The sequence below is a fragment of the Bubalus kerabau genome, chromosome 5 (genome assembly GCF_029407905.1).
Source record: "Bubalus kerabau isolate K-KA32 ecotype Philippines breed swamp buffalo chromosome 5, PCC_UOA_SB_1v2, whole genome shotgun sequence".
NCBI classification, from domain to species: Eukaryota; Metazoa; Chordata; class Mammalia; order Artiodactyla; family Bovidae; genus Bubalus; species Bubalus kerabau.
In genome coordinates this window covers 95,972,758-95,996,240 of record NC_073628.1, presented here as the reverse complement: position 1 = coordinate 95,996,240, position 23,483 = coordinate 95,972,758, and the positions used below count along the sequence as shown (strand labels likewise).

The window sequence follows — 23,483 nt, the reverse complement described above, 5'->3', positions numbered from 1 at the left end:
TGTCACTTTTGAGAGTAGGTCCAAGGCTGCTATTCGCTTGCCTCCTTAGCAGGACCTAAATCTGTGCTGGGCCCAGAGTAAGTGCTTAATAAAGACATCCTAACTTGGATCATAGATCACAGACTGTCAGAGCTGGAAAGGATTTTGGAAACCACCAAGTCCAACACTCTAATTTTATAGATGGTACCACTCCAAAAATTCACTTTGGAAGCTGGTGTTTATCTGCTGGGAACAGAGTTTCGGTTTTTTCCTTTCAATGTTAAATTCTCGTGCAAGTGACCATCATTCTAAATGTTTGAAAGGCTTTCTTTAGACAGTGTGGGATGTTCCTCCTTGGACTAGTAGCTGACTAATAATAACCTGATAACAGTAAGAGTGCTGACCAGATGCCATACCCTGAGCAACTGTCACTGATCCTGTCAGCCACAGGACAGCATCAGGACTATCTCCCTCCTACAGATACTGGGAGGGAGGCACTGCGGTCAGGCCCCTGGCTCAGGGTCATGTGGCTACCAGAATGGTCGAGGCTAGAATCTGGTTTGGCCAGACCCCCGAGCTTATGGCTCACGGTGGTTCTAAGTGGGGTCGCTGGAGAAAATCCTCACTTAATAAGAAATCCCACAGTGTCTCTGTCCTAAAGGAAAGTGTAAAATTACTTTTCATTAACTTTGGCTCTCTAATTAGACAGGGAGTGACAGGGAAGGTGAGGCAGAAATCAGTCATGACAGAGGTTGCATCTCCAGAAAAGTCCATGAGGTCATAAAAGCTTTCGGTCAAGAGTGCAAGGAGTTCATCCATACCATTTCTCCATTCCATACATGAACCTATTTGCAGGGGATGAATGGAGACATAGATGTAGAGAATGGGCTTGTGGACACAGTGCGGAAGGGAGAGAGTGGGGCAAATGGAGAAAGTAGTATCAACATGTATGCACTGTCATGTGTAAAATGGATAGTTGGTGAGAGGTTGCTCTGTAACACGGGGAGCCCAGCCTGGTGCTCTCGTGATGACCTAGAGGGGTAGGACGTTGGGAGAGGAGGGAGGCGATATATGTATAATTGTGGCTGATTCATGTTGTGGTACTGCAGAAACCAACACAACATTGTAAAAATTCAAAAACAAAAGAGTGCAAGGAGAAAGAGCAGTCAGATCTTGCTCCAGGAACCATTGCTTTACGTAAAATCACTGCTTCTTCCTCTGGTCTCTCTTCTGAGCTCAGAAATCACCTTCCCTCATTTCTCAGCGTCAGAGGCCTCAGGATTGATGGCTTCCAGGGCAGATCTGTGTGCCCCACCTCGCCTAACCAGAATGCAGTGGCCTTGTGGTGGCCAGGAAGCCAGTGTACTGGGTCCTCATGGCAGGCTGTTTGCCTCGAGCCTTTCCTCTGAGCTTTGTATCTAAATAACATTCCTGTGAGTTTTCTAAAAGGTTAGTCCTGGGTCATTGGCACTTAAACCACTTGTTTTGGTAGATCCTTCCCATGAAGCTTTATTATATATTTGATATCCTTCCTTTTTTATGCCTGAATGATGAGGATAAGTACCCTGTGGTTTATTAACTGTCACTTTAAACCTTTTCAGATTGTCTTGTGACAAAACAGAGTTTTATGTCCTTTTTATCCAGCTTTGATGGGTGAGACAGTTCTCTGGGTAGAGTATGCCAGGATAAATAAAATCTCACTCTGATTCGTGGGGAAGGATTTTGCATTTGAAGTCATGCGTTCAAGTCTTCCACTTCATAAGAAAGGTGATCTACCCCTGTTCACCTTTCCCTAGACTTTGTTTTCCTCTTGACAGATGGGACTGGGCAGTCAGTAATTGTGGAATAAGTGGAAAAAAAGGCATTACTTTGGGGCAGTTGATCTCTCTTAAAATGTGGATGTCAAATCCTCAGGCAACAATTTGCCACATTTTTGTTTTGAATCCCACTGATCCTTAGAGCAAACAGCCTCTGTCCTTACCAGTGGAGTTGTCATTGTTTAGTCGCTAAGTCATATCCAACTCTTTTGTGACCCCATGGAGTGTAGCCTGCCAGGCTCCTCTGTCGATGGGATTTCCCAGGCAAGAACACCAGAGTGGGTTGCCATTTCCTTCTCCAGGGGATCTTCCCGACCCAGGGATCAAACCCGTCTCCTGCACTGCAGGCAGATTCTTCACTACCGAGCCACCAGGGAAGCCATCCACTCCATTATAGAATCCCAAAGTTCACCTCTCCTCCCCCAGGCCATTTTGTTACACCTTTAGTCTTTCTGTAAGTTTGCAATAGGATTGTGAAAAGTAAATATGATTATGGAAGTTTAGTAGTTGTTTAAAAACCTTGTGCCCACCAGTGTAAATGTCCTACAATTCATTATATGTCCAGTGCTTGAAAAATATTCTTTTGGGACACACACTACATGTAATTCAGCAATTAATCTCTCTCTCTGTCATTCAGTATTTACTGAATCCCAGTTAGGAACAAGGGAAGGTATTTTATTTAAAATAATAAAAACAGTAAAAAAAGAAAAAAAAGAGTGCTGAGGCTTTAAAACTTGTTTCCTTCTGTTTTGTATTCATTCCAGTTTGCGGGGACATTATCAGATGGCTTAGGGAAGACGATGGATAATCGCCACCAGTCGGAGCGGGAGTACATCAGATACCATGCGGCCACGAGTGGCGAACACCTTGTAGCTGGCATCCACGGCCTGGCTCATGGTGAGTCATGTGATATCAGGCTGTAGACAGGGGGCTCTTCTGCCTCAGCTCCCTGGAGGTGCCTTTTGCTCATCCAATTGCAAGAAGAAATGATGGCTTGGTATCTGAGTGTGCCTGAATGCTTCCAGGCTCTCTGGTTCTGTCCTCCTTGGGTCAAAATGTTACAGCCTGTGAGAACTCTTCATTCATTTTCAAAATGTTGTACACATTGCAGTTCCTTCTTGTTCTCTGGCTTCTGTCTCCCAAGTGTCCTAGGATGTAAGTGTCCAAACCCCTTTTTAGAACACAGGACTACTGCTTCAAGACTTGCCTTCTGCTCACTGATTGATTATTCCTTCCAGAGGTAGCGAAATGTGAATTGGCTGCCAGGTTTGTGGCCCAGATGTTTTTGAGTCATAAATGCACATTCATAGGGATGTAGATTTATGTGCCCAAGAGATGTGGAACACAGCATGAATGTCTCTAAACTTGCTTATGGTTCTGATTTTTAATGTTTCAGTCTGACTCATCTGTTGTGTCAGTACCTTCTCTGCATGACGTTGAAGGACCCTAGGAAAGTAGACCCAGCCAGCTCTTCCCACCACTGTCCGCAGCCACACTGTATTTCAGCAACCCAGAGTTATATCCTGCTCTCCAGACATGCCCCTGAGTCCTTGCTCACTCATGTTTCTTCTGCCCTCCCCTCCCCAGCCTCACTTCCTTGCCCATCAAAATCGTTCTCCACCTGCAAGTCCCCACTCAGATGAGGTTTGCCCAGCTCCACTGTCCCCAGTTAGAATCAGTGTTGATTAGAGCAGACCTGGCAGTCTGAGTTGTGTGTGTAGCCAGCTGTGTGTGTCTTGCTTCCCTGATAGGCTTTGAGGGCAAGGAGAGGATAAAGACCGTCTCTTGGTCACCTTTATACCTGCAATGCCTCACACGGCACCTGGTGTACAGCTCGTGCTTAGTGATGGTTGTCGGTTGAACTGCTTGTACCAGATTCTTAGGAGTAGTCTGAAGCTCTCAGTAACAATTGGAGGAAAAACAAGGAATATACCTAGTAAAAAATAATATTTTTCTTCGTTTTTGTTTATCAAGTTTCCTAATGATAAGGTTTGGATCAAAATGCCTCTGCCCAGCTGGAAAGCAAGCAGCCCCCAAGGAGGCATCAAGCTAGCAGTGAACTTTGGCTGAAATTGATCTGTTTATGGACTTTAAAAGTTGATTGTTGGGCAATCTTTTGGGGTTAAAGATTTAATCATTGTTTCTAGTCACTGTAATGATAGTGCACCAGACAATTTTAAGACTTTATTTTTTTAATGAATATAAAGTGCTTTGCTATGTGTACTTGTCTTTATCTATCCAGCATCCTTGAGATGCAGAGAGAAACCATGCCTGTCCTCACTGTTTAGATGGGTGTTCCAGTGTGCTGAGAAAATGAGTGAGTGGTTCACAGTAGCAAAATCCCTCCAAGCCAGGGATCCTTCAGATAATATGTGCAACACCTCCAGAAGCCATTCGGGCCAGTCTGAGACCAAGAACCAGTGGCCTCATCCAAGGGGGACCCATTAAGCTCTGGGATGTATGAAAGCAGTAGAGTGAAATCCTTCCTTCGGATGAAAAAACAAAACAAAAAACAACCCTTAAACAATAACAAGAACCAGAATCAATGCTGTCTCCTTGGTTTTTAAACCAGGTTTTTAAACTGAGAGTCAGGCTCAGTTCCCCCTGTCAGCCCCACTCAACCCAGGTTCAGTCATGTTCTGACTCTGCCATGAGCTTTGTTCCAAACTTTGGGAAAGGCCTGTTGCCTCACTGGAGCAAGTGGACCCAGAATCCAGAAGAAATGCTGTGAATTGTTAGTATATTCTCACCCAAGGAACTTCCTATACCAATTTGTCTCACTAGAGCTGAAGAGTCTAGAGAGAGTGTCCTCATACCCCCTCCATCAAAGGGTAAACATCTGTGAGTGTCCCTGGCACAAATCCTGGAGACGATTCTTCCTAGTAATGCCTGCGTCCTCTCCAGCCTCTGCCAACTTCTGGCCACTTGGGAGGCTCTTTAAGGTCACTGCCGTCACCTTTCAAAATGTTTGGAATGTCTTTTTGACCTCGGTCAGTCTTTTGAACTGATGGCATCTAGGGTTCCAGCTGATGCTGGCAGCCTTGGGGGTACCCTTCATCCAAGCTTCACCCTCGACTCCAGTTGCATGCACCTGTTTCAGCAACGTGTTCAGGAAGGAGTTTTGACCCCATTTCAGGCATTCATTGGTGCTGGCTGCTGCTGCTAAGTCACTTCAGTTGTGTCCAACTCTGTGCGACTGCTTAGACGGCAGCCCACCAGGCTCCCCTGTCCATGGGATTTTCCAGGCAAGAGTACTGGAGTGGGTTGCCATTTCCTTCTCCAGTGTATGAAAGTGAAAAGTGAAAGTGAAGTCGCTCGGTCGTGTCCGACTCCTAGCGACCCCATGGGCTGCAGCCCACCAGGCTCCTCTGTCCATGGGATTTTCCAGGCAAGAGTACTGGAGTGGGGTGCCATTGCCTTCTCCGGTGGTGCTGGCTAGTCACATAGTATTCTTTGAAAACTGAGGATTTATATTTGGTTCTTGCTCCACCTTACATTTTAGAGGATCCCAACTTTCCCCAAGGGCCCAATTTGCTGGTCCGTTGATTTAATCCTCTGTCTGCACCCTTTCCTGATTGCCCATAAGCTATTCAAGCTCTGGAATTAAAAAGTAGTCACTGGTAATCTCTTCACTTTCCTTTGGTTTTTCAAAACTGAAACACGCTGTCCTTCTCACTGACGTGTGATGCATATTCTCTGACTCTCAACTCCGAGGGCACACCTGCTGCCGCCCCATCTTGATGGGCCTCCCTGTTGCCTGTCAGGAGGTTGGCATGATGCCCATATGTCTACCTCGCCAGGTGCATGAAATTGAGGGGTTTGCCTTTAAATGCTTTTGCTTTTGTCCTTGGCCAGGTTACCACAGCCCTTGTCTCTTTTGCTAGGTATCATTGGTGGACTGACCAGTGTTATAACCTCAACCGTGGAAGGTGTGAAAACAGAAGGGGGTGTCAGCGGTTTCATATCTGGCCTTGGGAAAGGGCTTGTTGGCACTGTCACCAAGCCAGTGGCAGGCGCCCTGGATTTTGCATCAGAAACAGCCCAGGCGGTGAGAGACACAGCCACCCTTAGTGGCCCCAGGTCAGTGGTCGTGGGGGGAGTGGCTTTTGCAATTTCCATCCCCGGTCTGCTGCCTCTCCTGAGCCATACTGATATGTTTGATCATACACTTTCTGCCTTAATGAAATGATTTTTAAAAAACTGAATACACGTAACTAAAATTTCTGACCTGCCTAATACAAATACATGAAAATGAAGTATAAACATCTGGCATAATTTTCTATATATCTGTATCTATCTATCTATACCTGCATATACTGGATGTGTATGTGTGTGTGTGGTTTTTTTTTTATTAGACTAATCAGAAACACAGTGGCATCCTTACACACATCCCCTGTTCACCAAACTGAGTAGACCCCTCCAAACACCCGTTAAGAAAACTTAGGCTGTGTCTTGCTCCAAGACCCTGTGGCATGGTTGGAGAATCCAACAGTTGCGGTTCACCACATGGAGTCTGTCCCTTCTTAGTTCTCCCTCCATTTGAAAGTGCCAGCCAGTCCCCCAACCTTACAGAGAAACTTCCCAAGGAAGCTGGCAGTTTTTCTGTGGGATGCTGTCTTGCCTTGATACCAGCTGAGACAGGAAATCAGTGACAGCCCACACAGCTCCAAATCCCATAGACTCCAACCACTTTAACTTTGCTATTCATGTTAGTGGCCGATTTTAGCCTCCCTTGTCCAGAGTGACTAATTGGGGATCTTATCAACAAAGGGTGTAATGAATGTTACAGTTCCCAGCCAAGCTGGACTCCACTTAAGCCCAGAAGATTTCGCTGCTGCCTGGTTAATAGATATCCCGAGTGAGTTAGTAGGCCCTTAGAACGCCCAGGGCCTGGGCCACGTCCACACCCTGTCGCTCCTTCAAATAGGATTTGAAGTGAAATCGTCCCCAATTAAAATGAATCCATTTTCTGTCACCAGGAAGCCTTACTGATGACACATTACTGTACTAGGGGAAATGCTTCAGATTGTAGACGGGGACCACGTCATGTGTTCAGCCAGAATGTCTTCCATCTGGAAACAGCTGCTCCTTAAAAAAAGGATCTGTGGAGTTTAGTCCTTTAGTGAAGTTACAGTCTATTCTCAGACACAAGGCTGAAACAATCCTTGAGTATATCTCTAGCATGTAGGAAGCTGGGGAAGGGGGCAGGAGGGAGGAGGCTTCAAAAGGATTTTCCAGTTAGTTTCTCCATGTTTGCCCAAAGCCCAAAAAGTCTCTGTCCAGTTCTTTGTTAGGACAGTAAGGCCCAATGAAGCCCAAGTAAAGTGGAAGGCCCTGAATAATTCCAGAAGACCCATTCTTATCCTTAAAATCCTAGAGTGGTCAAGGGACAGAGTGATTTGTTTCCGAAAGAGTCCGAGGTATATGTGTTAAATTTAGAAATATTATTTTGTGCTGCGAACTCTCATGATGTTGACCAGAAAGAAATCACTTGCATTTTATACAGTGTCAGTTTGGAAAGCTTGATGAAGTTTCGCATTCTTTTTAGGAGCTCAAGAAAGGCACAAAATGCTTGCTGCAGAAAGGTGGTGGTGTCATTTTTGCCAGTTGTCTAGCTTGATTGCAGACGGTTCTATTTAGTGTTAGTAGCGTCTATGTATCACTCATTCATTTTTTGATGAGTAAATATTGATTGAAAATTGCCTGAAAACTGAAGGCTGGGAATATAGCAGACTGCAAGGCTGAGCCTATTCTCAGAGGACTTAAGTCAAGCAGGGTAGCAAACATAAAACAAATAATCATAGGAGTAATTATTTGCTAAAATTGTGATAAATGACACAGGAAATTTACAGAGTGCTGTGGGACTGTATAATTAGAGGAGGCAAAGAGTCGAAAGAGGTTTACTCATGTGTGGTAAATGGGGTCAAGAAAGGCATATCTAGGGAAGTGATACTTGAGATGAAGCCTAACATAAAAGTGTGACCTGGCCAGGTAAAGAGAAGGAATAGTCACCTCCCAGGTAATGGGGGACAGGGAACCTGTGTGCTTTGCCTCAAAGCAGATAGCAGTTAGTTGGCCAGTCCAATTGAATTGCCCAGAACAGCTATCTTCTAGTCACTCACTCCTCCTAGAAACCAAAGCTCTAGTGATAAGTGAGGAGCAGCCAGGTAGCCATGGGCCCTTGGGCATGGAAGTTCAGAGGGGACGTTGAACTGCTGCCTCTCTTCTCTGTTCCTGGAGGAGCCAGTAGTGGGAGAATCATGGCCCCAGTTCCATGCTCTAGACCCATGCTAACTTAAGGCCTCAGAGAAACTTGGCCCTCCACCCTTCATTGCACTGAAAGGCATTACAGATTCTTCTGGAACTCTGGAACGCATTTCCCTTGGTCCATTTGTCTAGATCGAACCATATGGTTATTAAATGAGGAGCCATGTGTTAGAGAGAAAAGATCCCTTAACCTGGAAAACAATAGTACTGGGTCCCAACCCCCTTCCTTACCAGTTTTGGGCCCTTGGTCAAGCCTCTGAGCCCCCTTGAAGCCTCAGTTTTTTCCTCTCTGAACTGGGGATAAAAATACCTATTTATTCTCTTTCAGAGGTTTGAAACCCAACCAGAGTTATTTTAATGTGGATGTTGTAAAGAACTATAAAATGCTGAGTGATACTATTTTTGAAGTCACATTAAAGGAGCAGAGAGGTTTTTGCAGGTGGAGAAACGTTTGAGTGCCTCAAGGGTTTGTTCTGATGACACTTTGATCTCTTAGGAACATACTAGTTCTCCCAAGGGATAAATCACCCTGATTTCTTGGAAGTGAGTTGTAACCATCTCCAACCATCCCAGTTGATTGAACAGGATCCAGGGGTGTTACTCAGGGTTTTTCCCCACTGTTTAGACAACAGGGACTAACAAATGATTTGAAGGGATTAGAAGTGAGATTCTGACCGAGAGCTGACCTGAGCCCAGGGACCGAGCCAGCAGTAGAACCCAGGAGTCCAGGCGCTCTGCCTCTGAGTCTGCTCTTGGAATGAGACTTTCTGCTTCCTTTGTAATATTTCATCCAAGGGAAGGCTTAGATCTTAGCATCTATGTTTTAACCGACCCAAATTTCAAGCAGATGATAGCAAAGTAAGCCATAAAACTGTGAAAGAATATTCCTTCCAGTAATCCATCTGAAAAGTGGCCTTACAGGAAATATTGGCTCCTTTCTGTGTTTATTTGAACATGATTTTATTTATAGGGAACCCCCTCCCCCCCCCCACTTGAGTTCCTTGAGATTAAAATACTTCCAAGTTCCTCTCCCTGTTGGCGTGTGCAGGCGTTCCAAGAAGGCAGCCACCTACCTTTTCCCTGAAATTCCCATGCAGTCTCACAGTTCCTGGGAAGGCAGGTGGGGGTGGGGGAGAGGGGAGGGCGGAGGACAGCAGAGTCTCTGGCCTCAGCGCGAATGCTGAGGGCCAGTATCCCCTGCTGCATTTGTTAACTGCACAAGTATGTGTGGTTTGGAACTGAGGAAGAAAGCCTCTTCCAGGGCCACGTTCTGCTGGCTCAGGTTGCATCTTCTCGTCTCCGTGTGTTGAGCCACATTTGTCCATTCCCAAGTAAAGTTTATGAAAATGGCACTGAGACAGCCACACTTGCAGTGCCACTGAAGCCATGTGGACAAGTCCGCCACCCTTCAGGTGGTGGTGGTTTAGTCGCTAAGTTGTGTGAGGCCCACCGGGCTCCTCTGTCTGTGGGATTCTCCAGGCAAGAATACTGGAGTGGGTTGCCATTTCCTTCTCCAGGGGATCTTCCCGACCCCAGAATCGAACCCGGTCTCCTGCATTGCAGACAGATTCTTTACCGACCGAGCTACAAACTTCATGGGACCAGGCCAAAGCCGAGGCACGTCCAGTTCTCTGCGTGTGGGGTGGAGTTTGCTGGTAGCATTTAAAAAGGTACTTCAGTAGAAAACCTCAGAGACCCAGCAGCAGCAAAAAAAAAAAAAAAAAACACACACAGAAAAGAAAGGAGGGTGTGACCTTGAGCTATTTATTTACTTGTTTATTTCTCTGAATACTGTATGTTGTACACATGGGGTCACAGGACATTTCGAGAAAGCAGCAGCTGGAGGTATATTAAACTGAGCCCCTGAGGTTTCCTCCAAACTGTTTCTTCACCTTTTCTGTCAAGACCCAGAACCAGGGGGTAGAGGTGGGAGTTGGCAGAACTTAAAATATTCAAACTAATTTAGCAAAGCTCAGGAGTGTTGGCGCTTATCTCATTATTTGTCAGATAAGGAAGAAGGGGGAATCCGAAGGATAATGACAGATCAGCATTTAAGGATCTCACCATCAGGACTCTGATAACGTTCTGGAATCCCGGGATCCTCGTACTGTGCACATAGATGCAAACTCCAGTTGCTCAGAGAGTTTTTGAGTAACCTTTCAGTTGATTTCACAGGAAAGATTCATGGTGGACTTTTTTGACTTCTTTAAGTGAAAACACTCCCAAGATACCACCTAAAATTCGTTAAAGATACTTTACGTGAATGGCCTCTTAGATGTGAAATGGAAATGGATTTTTTTTTTTCTTCAGGAAAAGCCCTTTCTGTTAGTGTTTGCATCCTAACCCACAACTCTCCAGGATAAATGGGTTAAGACCCTCATGGGTCATCAGAGCCTGGGTGCAGTCAGGGTGGGCAGGTGTGAAGAAAGTCAGCAAAGGGGATTTAGGAAGTGCTTCTCCTGCTTCAGTCCAGTCTGGCAACACTGCTCGTAATCGCTGTGCTCAGAATGCAGCCGTCTGCCCTTTGTGGTGTATTATACATAACACATCAGGCAGAATTGGCTTGCATTAAGCCTTTAGGAAACTTCCAAAGGTAAAAATCTAATAAAAATGTAAACATTCATTAGTATATACCATGCATGCATCAGTGCATGCCCAGTCACTCAGTCGTGTCTGACTCATTTGCAACCCCGTGGACTGTAGCCTGCCAGGCTCCTCTGTCCATGGGATTTTTCCAGGCAAGAATACTGGAGCAGGTTGCCATTTCTTCCTCCAGGGGATCTTTCCGAACCAGGGATTGAACCCGCATCTCTTATGCATTGGCAGGCAGATTCTTTACTGCTGAGCCACTGAGGAAGCCCAGGATATACCAGTGCTCTCAGTTTTTTCCACCATGTTCCCTCTAAGGCAGAGGATGGTAGACCGATGACCCCTGAATCTGGAGGCAGAGCAAGTCCAGCACTTCTTGCAAAGTTTCTGTTTTATCTTAAAAGTGTAAATGGAGTTTACAGTTTATCCCATGTTTGTTTTAAATAAGGTAATATTTTTACATTGCTACCCAGTAAAATCAACTGTTCAGAAAGATACACCATGTCATCCTGTAGCTACTGCCTCTTGCTCATTTAAGAAGTACAGGATACTCCTTCCAGATGAACCCTGCAGACTCTCAGAGCGTCGATATAAAGCCATGGTTACTGGCCCGGGTGAAAAGCCAGCACCTAGGACAGGTTTGACCCGAGGCTCTGTTTCTCATCTTTGGGCGTATCTGTCTATTGGCTTGGTAACCATCTGCTGGGGGCAGCCAGGGTGTTTGTCGACATGTCAGTTTTATCATGAGAAGGAATCCAGTTTCGGTGAAACTGAAAAATTACTGTTGCATCTGGCTGAAAGGAAGGGACTGTTCATATCTCTCCGGTTTCCAAAAGTGGCCCCGTGGCTCTAGGGGCACCCCTCTGTCTGTCTCCTGCTCACCCCTGACTGTGAGGTAAGAACTCTGTGTCCTTACTTCCTGATCTTGCCACACCAGGCCTTTCCCGAGAATGCTTGAACGTCGATTGATCCTTCTCTCAGTCCTCCTGAGCACACCCAGAAGAAGAAACAACACTCAGAACTATGCTAATGACATGTGATGTCTCACTCGGGTCTGAAATTAAGCTGATGAAGTTACAGAATAAGATATTTTTAAGAAACATCTTAACATGCCTTATAAGTTAAAATTTCTCTCCCAGGAACACAAGCAGAGAGCTCTTATTTTCTAAGACAGACTTCTTCCCTCTTGCTGAACTCCAAATACTGTACTCCCCTTTCACTCAAAGGCTCCAGACGATCCATTCTCATTGTAACATAGCTTATGGAAAGCTCAAATCTGTTGATGGAAAAAAAAGAAGTGTGTGTGTTCCTGCACACACATATTTGAGAAAAGCCTTTCCATTTATGAAATCCCATGACTCATTTTTATGCGAGATTATCTGTTAGGGGAAAAACCACTTTTTTGGTCATGGTACATTATTATCATTTCTAGAAAGGAGAGTGTCTATTTTTTGCCATTTTTGGCTTGCAGAGATGACTGACTTCATGGAAACGGCACTATCCTGCTTCCAAAAGTAAAAATAAATTGAATTCAGGCACGTACGTCTTTGATATATAGTCCTGGTGTCTCAACCAGCAGGTCTTTGCTCAAAGAAAATAGAATGGAAAGTATGATTGCTTTCTGATTCTGGTTTCTTCCATTTAAAAATTAAATAGTCAGTCTGAGGCGTGTGCATGCACGCGCGCGCACACACACACACACACACACACATACACACACAAGTCCTTATATATGTAGTCCCTTCCTTGTTCAGAGACTTGATTTTTAAAACTGTGGAATGACCCCCAGTCTTACATACATAAGATATGCATTTGAGGGTTTTGCTTTTAACTTCAAAAGAAGCAGAAGTGTATTTCTTCCTGAGAAAAATTTGTATTCCCTGTATTAGAAAAGAATTAAATGTCATTTAACTGTTGGTGGAATTCCTCTGCCAAGGCATGAGGTTTATTTATTTTTAGATTTTGATGGCCATCTTCTGTCTTTCATGGTTTTCCCTTCCAGAATCATCCATCTTTGCCCAAGATGAAATTGGAGTCTCCCTGAAAAAAAGGATCCAGGTTTGAGTTCATAGCCCCCGCTCCCAGAGAGCTTTAGTCAGTAGGATAATTCTGAAATAAATAGAGGCCATATGGGCTAGCAAAGAACTGAAGAGTGTAGTACTGTTTTAGAAGTAAAGGCTTGTAGCCATTGGTGGAAGAAAAGGCAGCCTTGGGTTTTATTAACTCCAAGTTCCCTTACTCTGAGACCTTTCTTGAGTACTCTTTTTGTCAGACTGCCTCTCAAAGACAGACTTGTGCTAAGTTTCTAACTAATTTGTCAAATGGCAGGGTCGGGGAGGAGGGAGAATGAGATTGAATTAGTGTAACATTTTAATCACAAAGAAAATTTTATTATATTTATTATATATGGGTGGGGCTTCCCCAGTGGCTCAGCAGTCAAGAATCCATCTACAATGCAGAATATGCAGGAGAAGCAGGCTGAATCCCTGAGTCAGGAAGATTCCCTGGAGGAGGAAATGGCAACCCACTCTGGTATTCTTCCCTGGAAAATCCTATGGACAGGGAAGCTTCGTGGGCTACAGTCTCTGAGGTCACAAAGAGTCAGACACTACTGAGGACTGAACACACACACACATATGTATTATATATAACTCAAATCAGGTTAACAGTGTTACTAACCTATATCCTTTGTGGATTTACTTTAATCTGTAGAGAACACGGATTTCTAATTAGCACATAATTTATACATATGGGTCCTAAAGGACAGAGGTTCTCAAAATATAGTCTAAGGACCCCCGGGGGACCCCCCCTCAATACTCTCCAGGGGATCTGTAAGGTCAAACCTATTTTTGTATATTTACATATTCATATATAGATATACAAAGGGGAAAAAACTATTTTTATAATAACATTCTCTAATGAATGAACTGAGGAGTTTTCCAGAAGCTACACAATATGCGATATGGCAACAGGTTAGCTGTGGAAGCAGATAAGAGAATGGCAGCTGTTTTCGATTAAGCAAGAGTTATAGAGATTTGCAGAAATACAAAACAATGCCACTCTTTGCACCTTCTGTGACTTCATGAATATGTCACTGGCCAACAAATACCTCTACCTGGTTTATTTCTTTGACAAGCTATTTTGTTTGAAAATATGGTGATGATCCATCAGCTGCTGATAAATAGTGCATATCGGTAACGATGGATTAATGTGGATTAAACTGTAGGAGCCACTGTAATGCGATGCTTCACTTGGGCTTCCTGCCAACAATTGTCAGTCCTGGTTTGCTCCTGACTTTTACTGGGTTTCATGAAGTAACAATTGGGAAGATTTTACCACATTATCAGAAGGACCTCTCACAATAATTTACCTAATTTAGTCCTTCACCTTAACCTACCATCCCAATAAATTCTAACTTTAGCAGCATGGTAAGTGCTCAGCAGAGGACTTCAAAGTGCAAGGTCCATCTTGTCAAAAGGGCACTCGGTTGTGTGAGCAGTGCCCTGAGCTCATTCAGGAAATCGAGAGGGTACCTCTCTGTCAGAGTTTACTTGGCAAAACCTCCGTTTTCTGCCCTGGCAAAGTTGATGGAGCAGGATAAACCCACAATATTTGGATAAGTTCCTTTGAACTCCTTGCAGAGAGCAGTTTTTATGAGGCCGTTGTTCTCCGTTAACACCAGAGACAGCTCCTAGTAGATTTTCCCCAAACATACTTCAAACATAGATAATGGCAGGGGTGACCCAGGCTGTATCATAAAATCCCAGGGGCTGCTGAAAACTTCAAAGGGGAGTCAGCACAGAGTTTCACTCTCGTTAGGAGGAGGATGGATCACCCTGGTGGGTTGGGACTAGCTGAATGTAGTGTAACCTCACTAAGTACCTCCAGGATGGACAGAGGACCCAGCTCGTCGGTCCTCTAGACTTGACTGAGCTACTCTGGCAGCACAGTTAGGGTAGTTAGACTGGCACCTGGCCACCTCCCAGGGCATCAGCATGTCAAATTAGCATGTGTGGGTACCTTCATGTCTTCTAGTGAAAAGATGCGAGCCTCAAAGAGTTTCTGTGTTCTTGTTTGAACTGTTGAGGGGCACTGTAAATTTAGTTAATGAACTTGTGATATTCTAACCTGATTGCTTAGAGAGTGCTCTGGTTCATGTGTAGGCGAACTGACAGTAAAAATTCATCAGGTGGTGAAGTACTGACCTCCTGCTATATTCCAGGCATATAATAGGTATTAAGTACTGAGAATATTTAATACTGGAGGACAGACTGCCTTGAAGAATCTTCCAGATTCCTGAGAATCATCAAAGTGTCTGTGGGTTAATGTTCTTGAATTAGTCTTACATGTCCATTAAAGCAAGTTTCCTATAGCTTTCTTGAAGTACCCCTTTATTAGTGATTTGACTTGCTATTTGTTCTTGGAAACAAACTGCATGTGTGTCAGTAGTCTATATTTGGTGGTGTGTATCGGTGTATATTTGATAGTTACAAGCATTTTTTTCCACATTATTAGGTCACCACAACCCTTTCAAAATGAATTGTTATCGTTTTACTCATTGTTTACAATTGGATAATTATCTCTTAATTTTCCAATTGTTCTTTCTACCTTAGGCATATTTATTAAATATTCTTTAGTTTCTACAATTAATAAGAACAGTGTTTTTAAAAAATATAATTTTGACCTTAATGATCTCTTTATGACAATTTTTTTTAATCTTTTCAAATTAAAATTTATTTTATCAAAGTAAGTAGCATACCCACACTTTCAGAAGTCAAAGATTTCTTCCTGTGAGAAATAAACCATCAGTTAGCTGCCCCATTTTTCCCCAACCCCTGATTCCTGTTTCTTTAGAGGCAGCCACCTCCAATACTTGGGGCTGTATTTTCATTTTGAAGGTACTTAACCTCCATGTTTCTAAAGGAATAAAAATGAGAATAGCGCTATTTCTTGATATCATTGACTTCTTATTGCTGTCTATACATGTCCCCCGCACCCCCCATCCCGTTTTTCAGTATACTGTAGTTATATAATTTTCTGGTAAATCAGTAATTCCACTTTTACATTGTTGTTGTTCAGTTGCTAAGTCATGTCCAACTCTTTGCAACCCCATGGACTGCAGCCTGCCAGGCTCCTCTGTCTTCCACTATCTCCTGGAGCTTGCTCAAATTCATGTCCACTGAGTCAGTGATGCTACCTATATATATGTAAAGAATATTCCCAGTGAAGCCATGTAGGTTACTATGATTATGTTTCCAGTTTGGTTTAACTTTGTAGTTTGTTTTTTTTCTCCCTGGAGCCAATAATCACTTTTATTATTTTTGCTTAGTTTTATATAGACATATTCCCAGTTTATCCTCAAATTTTTATCTACTTTTGACTTTTTCACTCTGAGATTAGTAACTCCTTTTTAAGATATTTTTCCTATCTGCCTATTACTAATACATCCATACACTATCCTTTTGTTGTTGTTCAGTCACCATGTCCGACCCTTTGCAACCCCATGGAGTGAAGCACGCCAGGCCTCCCTGTCCCCTACCATCTCCTGGATGCCTGAGTTCATGTCCATGGCATCAGCGGTGCCATCCAGCGATCTCATCCTCTGTCATCCCCTTCTCCTTCTGCCTTCAATCTCTTCCAGCTTCAGGGTCTTTTTTCAATGATTTGGCTGTTTGTATCAGGTGGCCAAAGTATTGGAGCTTCAGCTTCAGCATTAATCGTTGCAGTGAGTATTCAGGGTTGATTTCCTTTAAAATTCCTCCTGTCCATGTTTAAAAATGTACTTAGTAATTGATCAGTTACATTTTTTCTCTGGAAAGCCTTCCCCTAGCTGCCTCCTGTTCCTGTCCTCTGTAGAGTGAAGGCCCTCATTCTCTCCTGAGTTTCTTTCTCCTGGTTGCTTGTTTTGGCCTTTTTCTTTCATAAATAGACAGTTCCCAGATGTTTGATGATTCTTGACAAGGTGTTCTCCTATCTTGAGAGGAGATGCTAGTCTGCAGATTGGGGGCTCTCTGTGTGGGGCCCGGGGCCTCACCGTGAAGCATCAGGTGGGGACCTGCTGGTGCCCATCTTCTGCTGAGGAGGAGTGGGCTGGCTGCGGGTGGGAGAGCCCTGTGGTCTCACCACTTCTTATCCAGACTTCTACCCAACTTTCCTGTTTTCACCATCTCATAGACAGGCCTCCCTGTTCCTCCCTGATGCCCCAAGCACTCAGAGCTCCTCGGTGCACCTCCGTCTTTATGAAATTCAGCGGTTAATACACTAATTAGCTCACTGCTTTGTGGCTGCTACTCCCTCGGGCTTACATCTCAGCACCACTTGTCCATCTGCTCTTTAGCTTCTAAAATGTTGTTGACACCTTCTCTTTATCCTTTTGGATCCTTGCCACTTGTATCCCTTTGCTTTCACTTTAAAGGGGTCTCTGGACTCAATCTGTCATAGTTAATCAGAAGTCCTATAACTTAGGTTTTTTTCACTAGTTCATTCGTCTTTTCTTGATGTCTTTTCTCCTCCACATCCAGCTAGTAGCTCTGAATTAATGTAGTTTTACTGAAATCCATATACATTGTTTCTGCTAAAACAGTCTTTTAAGTTTGGTGATATCAATAAATAAAAATACTGCTAACATTTTTAAACCTTTCTTGTGGATGTTTACTACGTCATACGTATTTTACATGTATTATCTCATTTAATCATCATGACAGCTTTTGAACACCATCTGCTTAGGGCGGTCAGCAGCCCTTCTTTCCCAGAAAGATTTAGAATGCATCTGGAGAGAGATCGTTGCTAGTCCCAACCCCAGCTTTACGTCTGGTACTGGTCTTTAATCTCTCATTCCGTGTGTTGTAAAGAAACAGGTTGTGGAAGGCTCTTGTCAGATCCTGGGAACATGAAAGAAACAGCACACCCCACGGTAGTGACACGGCCCTGTCACCACCCTTCACTGAACCATAAAAGCTATTCAGAGGGGCTGGCAGCTGGTGAGCGACTGTACTTAGATCCTGGGTGCTGATGGGTGTTTTGTAGTTTCCAAGGGAAGTTGCTGAAAGTTTTCTTATCTTGACACTCCAAGGGCAAGAGGTCTCTCTTCAAAGAGAAGCGCCTGTTTCAGAAAGAGACATGGAAAGAACATAAAATCTCAGATCTTCCCCAGTCCTGGAGAAGACGTGGGAAGGAGTGCTGTGGTGGCCAGTGTGAGATGAAACTGAGCATCTGCAGAGATCAAGAAGGGGCTCCCAGAGCCCTGCCTGGTTCCCACGTCTGTACCACAAGGTCAGAGGGCAGCCCTGAACGTGAGTCATCTCACTGCTGCTGCTTAGCTGTGGCCCAGAGCAAGTTTCTCCCCCTCGGTATCTCTGGGGTGAGATTCCTCTGACTCATGGAATAGGACTGATAATGCCTGCCTCGGCGGGTGGTTATGTGCCTTAGGTGACATAAGGTTTATAATGCGCTTAGCTGACTTGGGACGTGTATAATTAGGGCTCCAGAAATGGCATCTGAGTCAGTATATACCTCTCTGAATATGGGATGCTAAGCATAAGTGATGCGGGGGTTATATCTTCACCTCTTGCTTGTTCCCTGTCCCTGAAAACTTGCCGACCACTTGCTATGGTGGTGAGACCAGAAAGTCATACGCTATGCTGGGTTTTTGTCTCTCCCCTTCTCTTTCTTCACACAAAATAGTGAAATCCAGGCCCACAAACCTGTGCTTGTCACACGGTTGGAATTCTGGGTGGATGAACTCACCTGGGCTCTCAGCCCTTGTGTACCAGAAACCCCACTGGAAAAGGTGTGCAGAGGCCACGAACTTGCTCTGAACCCGCCTGTGGAAGAGCAGGTGATCCCAAACTATTGTTAGTGTCTGCTGTAAATGATATGCCTCTGGGTTCGAGCAGAGTTCAGCCAAAAGCCCCACATGACATGGAAATCTGTCCTGGAGCCAGGTTTGTCGGGTAGAAGTTATGTAGCAAATGTCTCCAAACTTTGGCATCTGTTGTCTGCCAAGGGTAAGACAGCCGAGGATGATGGAGGGCTTACAGGAACGTGGACAGGGCATGCGACCCTGTGACAGCTGACACACTGCTTCAGGCCACTTTTGCTCATCCAGCTCTCCTGATAAACAGCTTTAAAAGCATTACGTGGTTTGGAAAGCATTCTTCAAAAACAGTTATATTTTCCAGACGCATGCCAGTCCACTGTTTAGTATTGTTGAAGGGTTTTGAGTTGTACAATCAGATCTCCCTTCAGTGGGGCTCTTGGAACTGTGAAGGACTTATCTGTCTGACTCCTGCCAGGGCAGTCTCACAACAGTGTTATCATGTTGGTCGAGTTCCCCCAGGTCTCTTTAAAAAAAAAAAAAAAAGTGCTCTTGGGTTCAGGACTAGAGTTTAAAAAGAAAGACTCTTTCATCTCTAGCTAGGCATGATGGGCTCTTTAAAAAAATACTGCTTTCATCATGCACCCCTTGGTTCATGGTTTCTGCATAATGAAAGTAGGAAATAACTTTAGATATTATAAGGCTTTGAGCCTTTGAGAAACTAGCTTTCTCTAGAGTATAAAGATTCATTTCATAATTCATTTCAAAACTCATCTTCCCGATGCCCCTATTTCCAGAAATTTAGCTCCTTTAGGAAATTCTGGGTGTCACTGGGCAGGGGAAGTGGTTCATAGGGGAATGGACAGTGCCAGGATTAGGCAATGCATATGGATCTTGAGCTGACATTGACCATGCTGTTGTTCACTCAGTCGTGTCTGACTCTTTGTGACCCTATGGACTGAAGACCACCAGGCTCCTCTGTCCCTGGGATTCTCCAGGCAAGAATACTGGAGTGGGTTGCTATTCCCTTCTCCAGGGGATCTTCCCAATCCAGGGATCGAACCTGGGTCTCCTGCATTGCAGGCAGATTCTTTACCATCTGAGCCACTAGGGAAGTCAAAGTCTAATATACCACAGGGTTGTTTTGTTTTTTTTTTAAGTTCAGTGAAAAGATTCATAAGATTTTATTCTTATTCCAAAAATGCAATAGTAGAGCTGACAGAATGGCCTCGAACATTATACTGATTTATTGCGTTGAAGTGACACCAACTCACATTCTTTTACTACATCAGTGTAGGATCAGTTCTTCCTTGATTCACGTCTCTGTGATCAAAATAACTGATCTGGATGTTCCCTTTGGGCGCTGGAGGCAGCATGCCCTCTTGAAAGAGAACAGGATTGCGAAGCATGAGACCAGAACCCCGATTGCAGTCCTGACGCTGCTTTGCTTGGTGGCCTCGTGCTGCTTTTCATCCCCTTCTCAGGTCGGTCCTCCCTCTTCCAAGGGAGTGAGCATCAGCCCTGCCCTGATCACGTCTGCACAGCTGAGGAGTAATGCCCTGGAAGAATGGCACAGAGGGGGCTCTCTTAGGGCCAGAAACTGGGCACTGGAATGAAGAAAGCCCAGGAAGGACATTTGAGAGGCTGATAATGTTTTCTAAAAATAAAAAGGCAGTAGGTGAATGTGAGGCCACGTGTACCTAAACCATCCCTGAGCAGCCCTGGGCCAGCCCGAGCCTAGCAGGCTTAGCACTGCTCAAGTCGGATACATCTCATCTCCTGTGACTTGAAACCTGTGGCCGAGCCTGTTCTGTCACCACTTCAGCCCCCTTCTGATTCCACCTCTGGGGACACGCAAGTGCCCCCGAGTGATGGGCCAGGTCATGTGTGGGGGGTGGTGGTGAGGGCAGCCTGCAGAGAACCCCTCGTGAACAGACCACTTCCCATCTGTTTAGTCATCATCAAGGTACCTGAGTATTCACAGTTTCTTTTAGCCGGTGGCCAAGAAATCAATGTTTAAAAAAAAATACAAAACCAAAACCCCTCAACAGAAGCCATTTTGCCCCAAGAATGGATGTATATGGTGTGGGAAAGCAAATCTCAAAACATATTTCCTTTTTAGTTTCTAAACTAGTATCAGCCTAGTCCTCCTTAGCCCTGTCCACGACACTAGAATAAACAGTCCAGAAAATACAAAGGAGAGAAGTGTGTACAGCCGGCTGTTTGCCGATGGCAGCTCTAGGCATGCGTATTGGCTGTTCCTGCTGCATCCTTTTTGTAAGCAGCTTGTGTGCCTGCATTTTTCCCAATCTGACCTTGTTGTTTACTTATGATTTGTCTGTCCCTGAAATCTGGTCATCAAAGTGACCCTGAGATGGAGAAAGTCCAGCAGGAAGTAGGGGCATCCAGGTCACTGTTGACAAGTTCTCAAAGTCTGTCCTGGTTCATAATTGGGTCTCATTCTCAGGAATGGATCTGGTTTTCCAAATTTTAATATATCAAAGAATACTGATGCATCTGGGCTCATGATGGGCCAAAACGAAGCCTTCGGGAGCCCTTCTGTCATGCACTGATACCTGATGGAAGCTGGATTCTTTTATGAGTATTTGTGTAACCTGTGATAATGTGTGTGCAAGTGCTCTGTAGGTTGTCTTGGGAGATGTGAGGTATTATTATGACGAAAGATTTAATTGAACCCTGCTCTTGTATATGAATAAGTAGAGACAGATTAAATGGATTACACATTTTTCTCAAGGATTTCCTAAACAGCCTACCTAGCTTTTTCTTGCCTTTTCTTTTCCTGACTTCAGTGGTTCTCTATAACCTTTATTTTTAACGAACCAGAACAAATAGTACTCAGTAGAAAAATTACCACTGAGAAGAGGGATTCTCAGTAGCAAGAGACAGTTTTCTGTGACCCATTCATTCCATGGCACTTCCCGTCTACTTAGAAAAAAGGTGCTGGAGGCTTTGGAATGACAAAGTCATTAGCTCATCTCTAAACACCAACATAGTGAATAAGGAAGCATTGTGAGAAAAGTGCCAAGACTGCAGTTTCCATTCAGAAACACATGGTTACCTTGAATCAAGAAGCACAACTTTCACCTTCAGATTGAATCAGGGTCTGATGGGAAATAGGCCACTAGCTTCAAGAGACTCTGTTGAAGACATCTGCCTCTACCCAGAACTGCAAAGTGCTTTAGTGTCTGTCTTGCTGGTGTGGGATTTCGGGGTTTATTTTTAAACAAACTTGGGCCCTAGACTAGTGTTGTCTAACAATGGCTGAAAGGACAGAACTGGGCTGAAAGCACTGATAAAGTCCCCTCAAAGGCTTTCCTACCTGAACCTTTCATTATGTCTTCATGTGGGTTTGGGTTTGGGATTCCTTCTATTTGTGCCTCTTACTCCTCCTCCTCTCTCTATTATGCTTGGACCTTGGTTAGAAGAGTTCTATTGATCAGCTCAGTTACCTCCTTTTATAGGTGGAACAACTGAGACAGAGAGACATACATGATGAACTGTGGACTCACCTGGCTCATCCCTTGGAGAGCCTGTTTCAGCCTGGGGATGACTGACCTTCCAGTCATTAGATGGTATCCTCTAGAGACATTAGGGGAGTGCACTCCTCGTGGGTTATGCTCTAAAACTTGAGCTCACACCCTTCGTAGTAGTCAGATATTGATGATCACAGATAAGAGCAAATGGGCAGACTCCACGGGTCTAACACAGGGGACCTTCTCCTGCTTTATTCCAGGAGACCCCATCCAGGGTGGGCACAGCCGCTCCACACGCGCATGCGTGCACACACATTCTCAGACAGCGCGCCCATATCCCGCCGTGGTAGCCAGGGCCTGAAACATACGTTTACTTTTTCCTGTTTCAACCTTCAAAATCAGACCAGCTACTTCGAGTGTTTACGTTCCCGCCCCCCGTGGGACCTGGCAAGCCCGGAAGATGCCCTGGAACTGGGGCTCCTTTTGATGTCTGGACTGTGTGAGGGGCCCACGCGCTCCGCGGTACCCGGGTCCAGGGCTTCCCGGGAGGGGCGCCACAGGAGGGCTTGGCTGCCGCTTCAGAGAAGGGTTATCAGAGATCAGACCGCAGATTTTGCTTTTGTGAGAACAAAGTGCGACCGTCCATTCAGGAGCAGCGCAGGGCCTGTACGGAGGGGCCCAGGGCCCGCTGGGATGGGGTTTTACACTTGGGCTGTCCTTTTGCCCTTCCACTGAACTCTTTTCATTTCAGTCATGAGCAAACAGTCAGTGCCTGAACTAACAACCCCGCAGTCCTCCGGAGCACGGCTGGCTTACAGTACCGAACAAAGGGAGGGAGGGCCGCGTGGGCCGGCCCAGGCCGAGGAATGCGGCTTCAGGGTTCTGCTCCATAAATTTAACCAGCACGACGAAAAGGAGATAATATGAGCCTTCGTGATGATCTGAAGGGGGAGGTTCTGTGTCCCATTGATTGCGGTCTGGCCCAGGGCCAGGCCCAAGCCTGACCGACAGTTGAACCGTATCGTTAAGGCGTGTAATACAGCTTGTACTACCGCCAATGAGTACATATCCACAGGGCAAAAGTTTATAAAGAGCTGAGGCTGTCCTGTTTAACCCTCTCACACGGCATGTAATAGACCCAGCTGCCATTCAGAACTTGCCCATCTGAGGTCAAGCAGGAAAGCCAGCACGTTTCTTTTCTCCAAGCAGGGCTTTTCAGGACTGGGGAGAGGGAAGAGGCACTCTCTAGAGAGGGTCCCGGCGCCCGATGCTTCTCTCTGGAGAAATGAAGCTGCCTGCCTCCTCGCCTCCTCCCCTCCTCCCCTCCTCCCAGGCCAGAAATGGGACACCTTAGTGCTTTATTCAAAGTAGCTCTCTGTTTGCAGGATAATGTTGCCAAAGGAAGCGGGGCTGACACAACAGGAAACCTACCTGTCTCTGAGGAGGAGGCTGTGCCGGTGGCAGAGGCGGTCGGATGCCACCGGTGTGGGGTGGAACACTCCCGTGGAGTCGCTGAGACTC

At 45.1% G+C, this 23,483-nt stretch overlaps 1 protein-coding gene across 4 annotated transcripts in view; it reads left to right on the top strand.

Annotated features, from left to right (window-relative positions):
* Positions 1 to 23,483, top strand: part of VPS13D (vacuolar protein sorting 13 homolog D) — a 274,396-nt gene that overhangs the window by 209,621 nt on the left and 41,292 nt on the right. For all 4 annotated transcript variants that reach the window (XM_055582270.1, XM_055582274.1, XM_055582272.1 and 1 more), the window contains 2 exons: positions 2,561 to 2,693; positions 5,681 to 5,876. In XM_055582270.1, the coding sequence (XP_055438245.1) occupies positions 2,561 to 2,693; positions 5,681 to 5,876 (329 nt within the window). The remainder of the gene's footprint in view (positions 1 to 2,560; positions 2,694 to 5,680; positions 5,877 to 23,483) is intronic.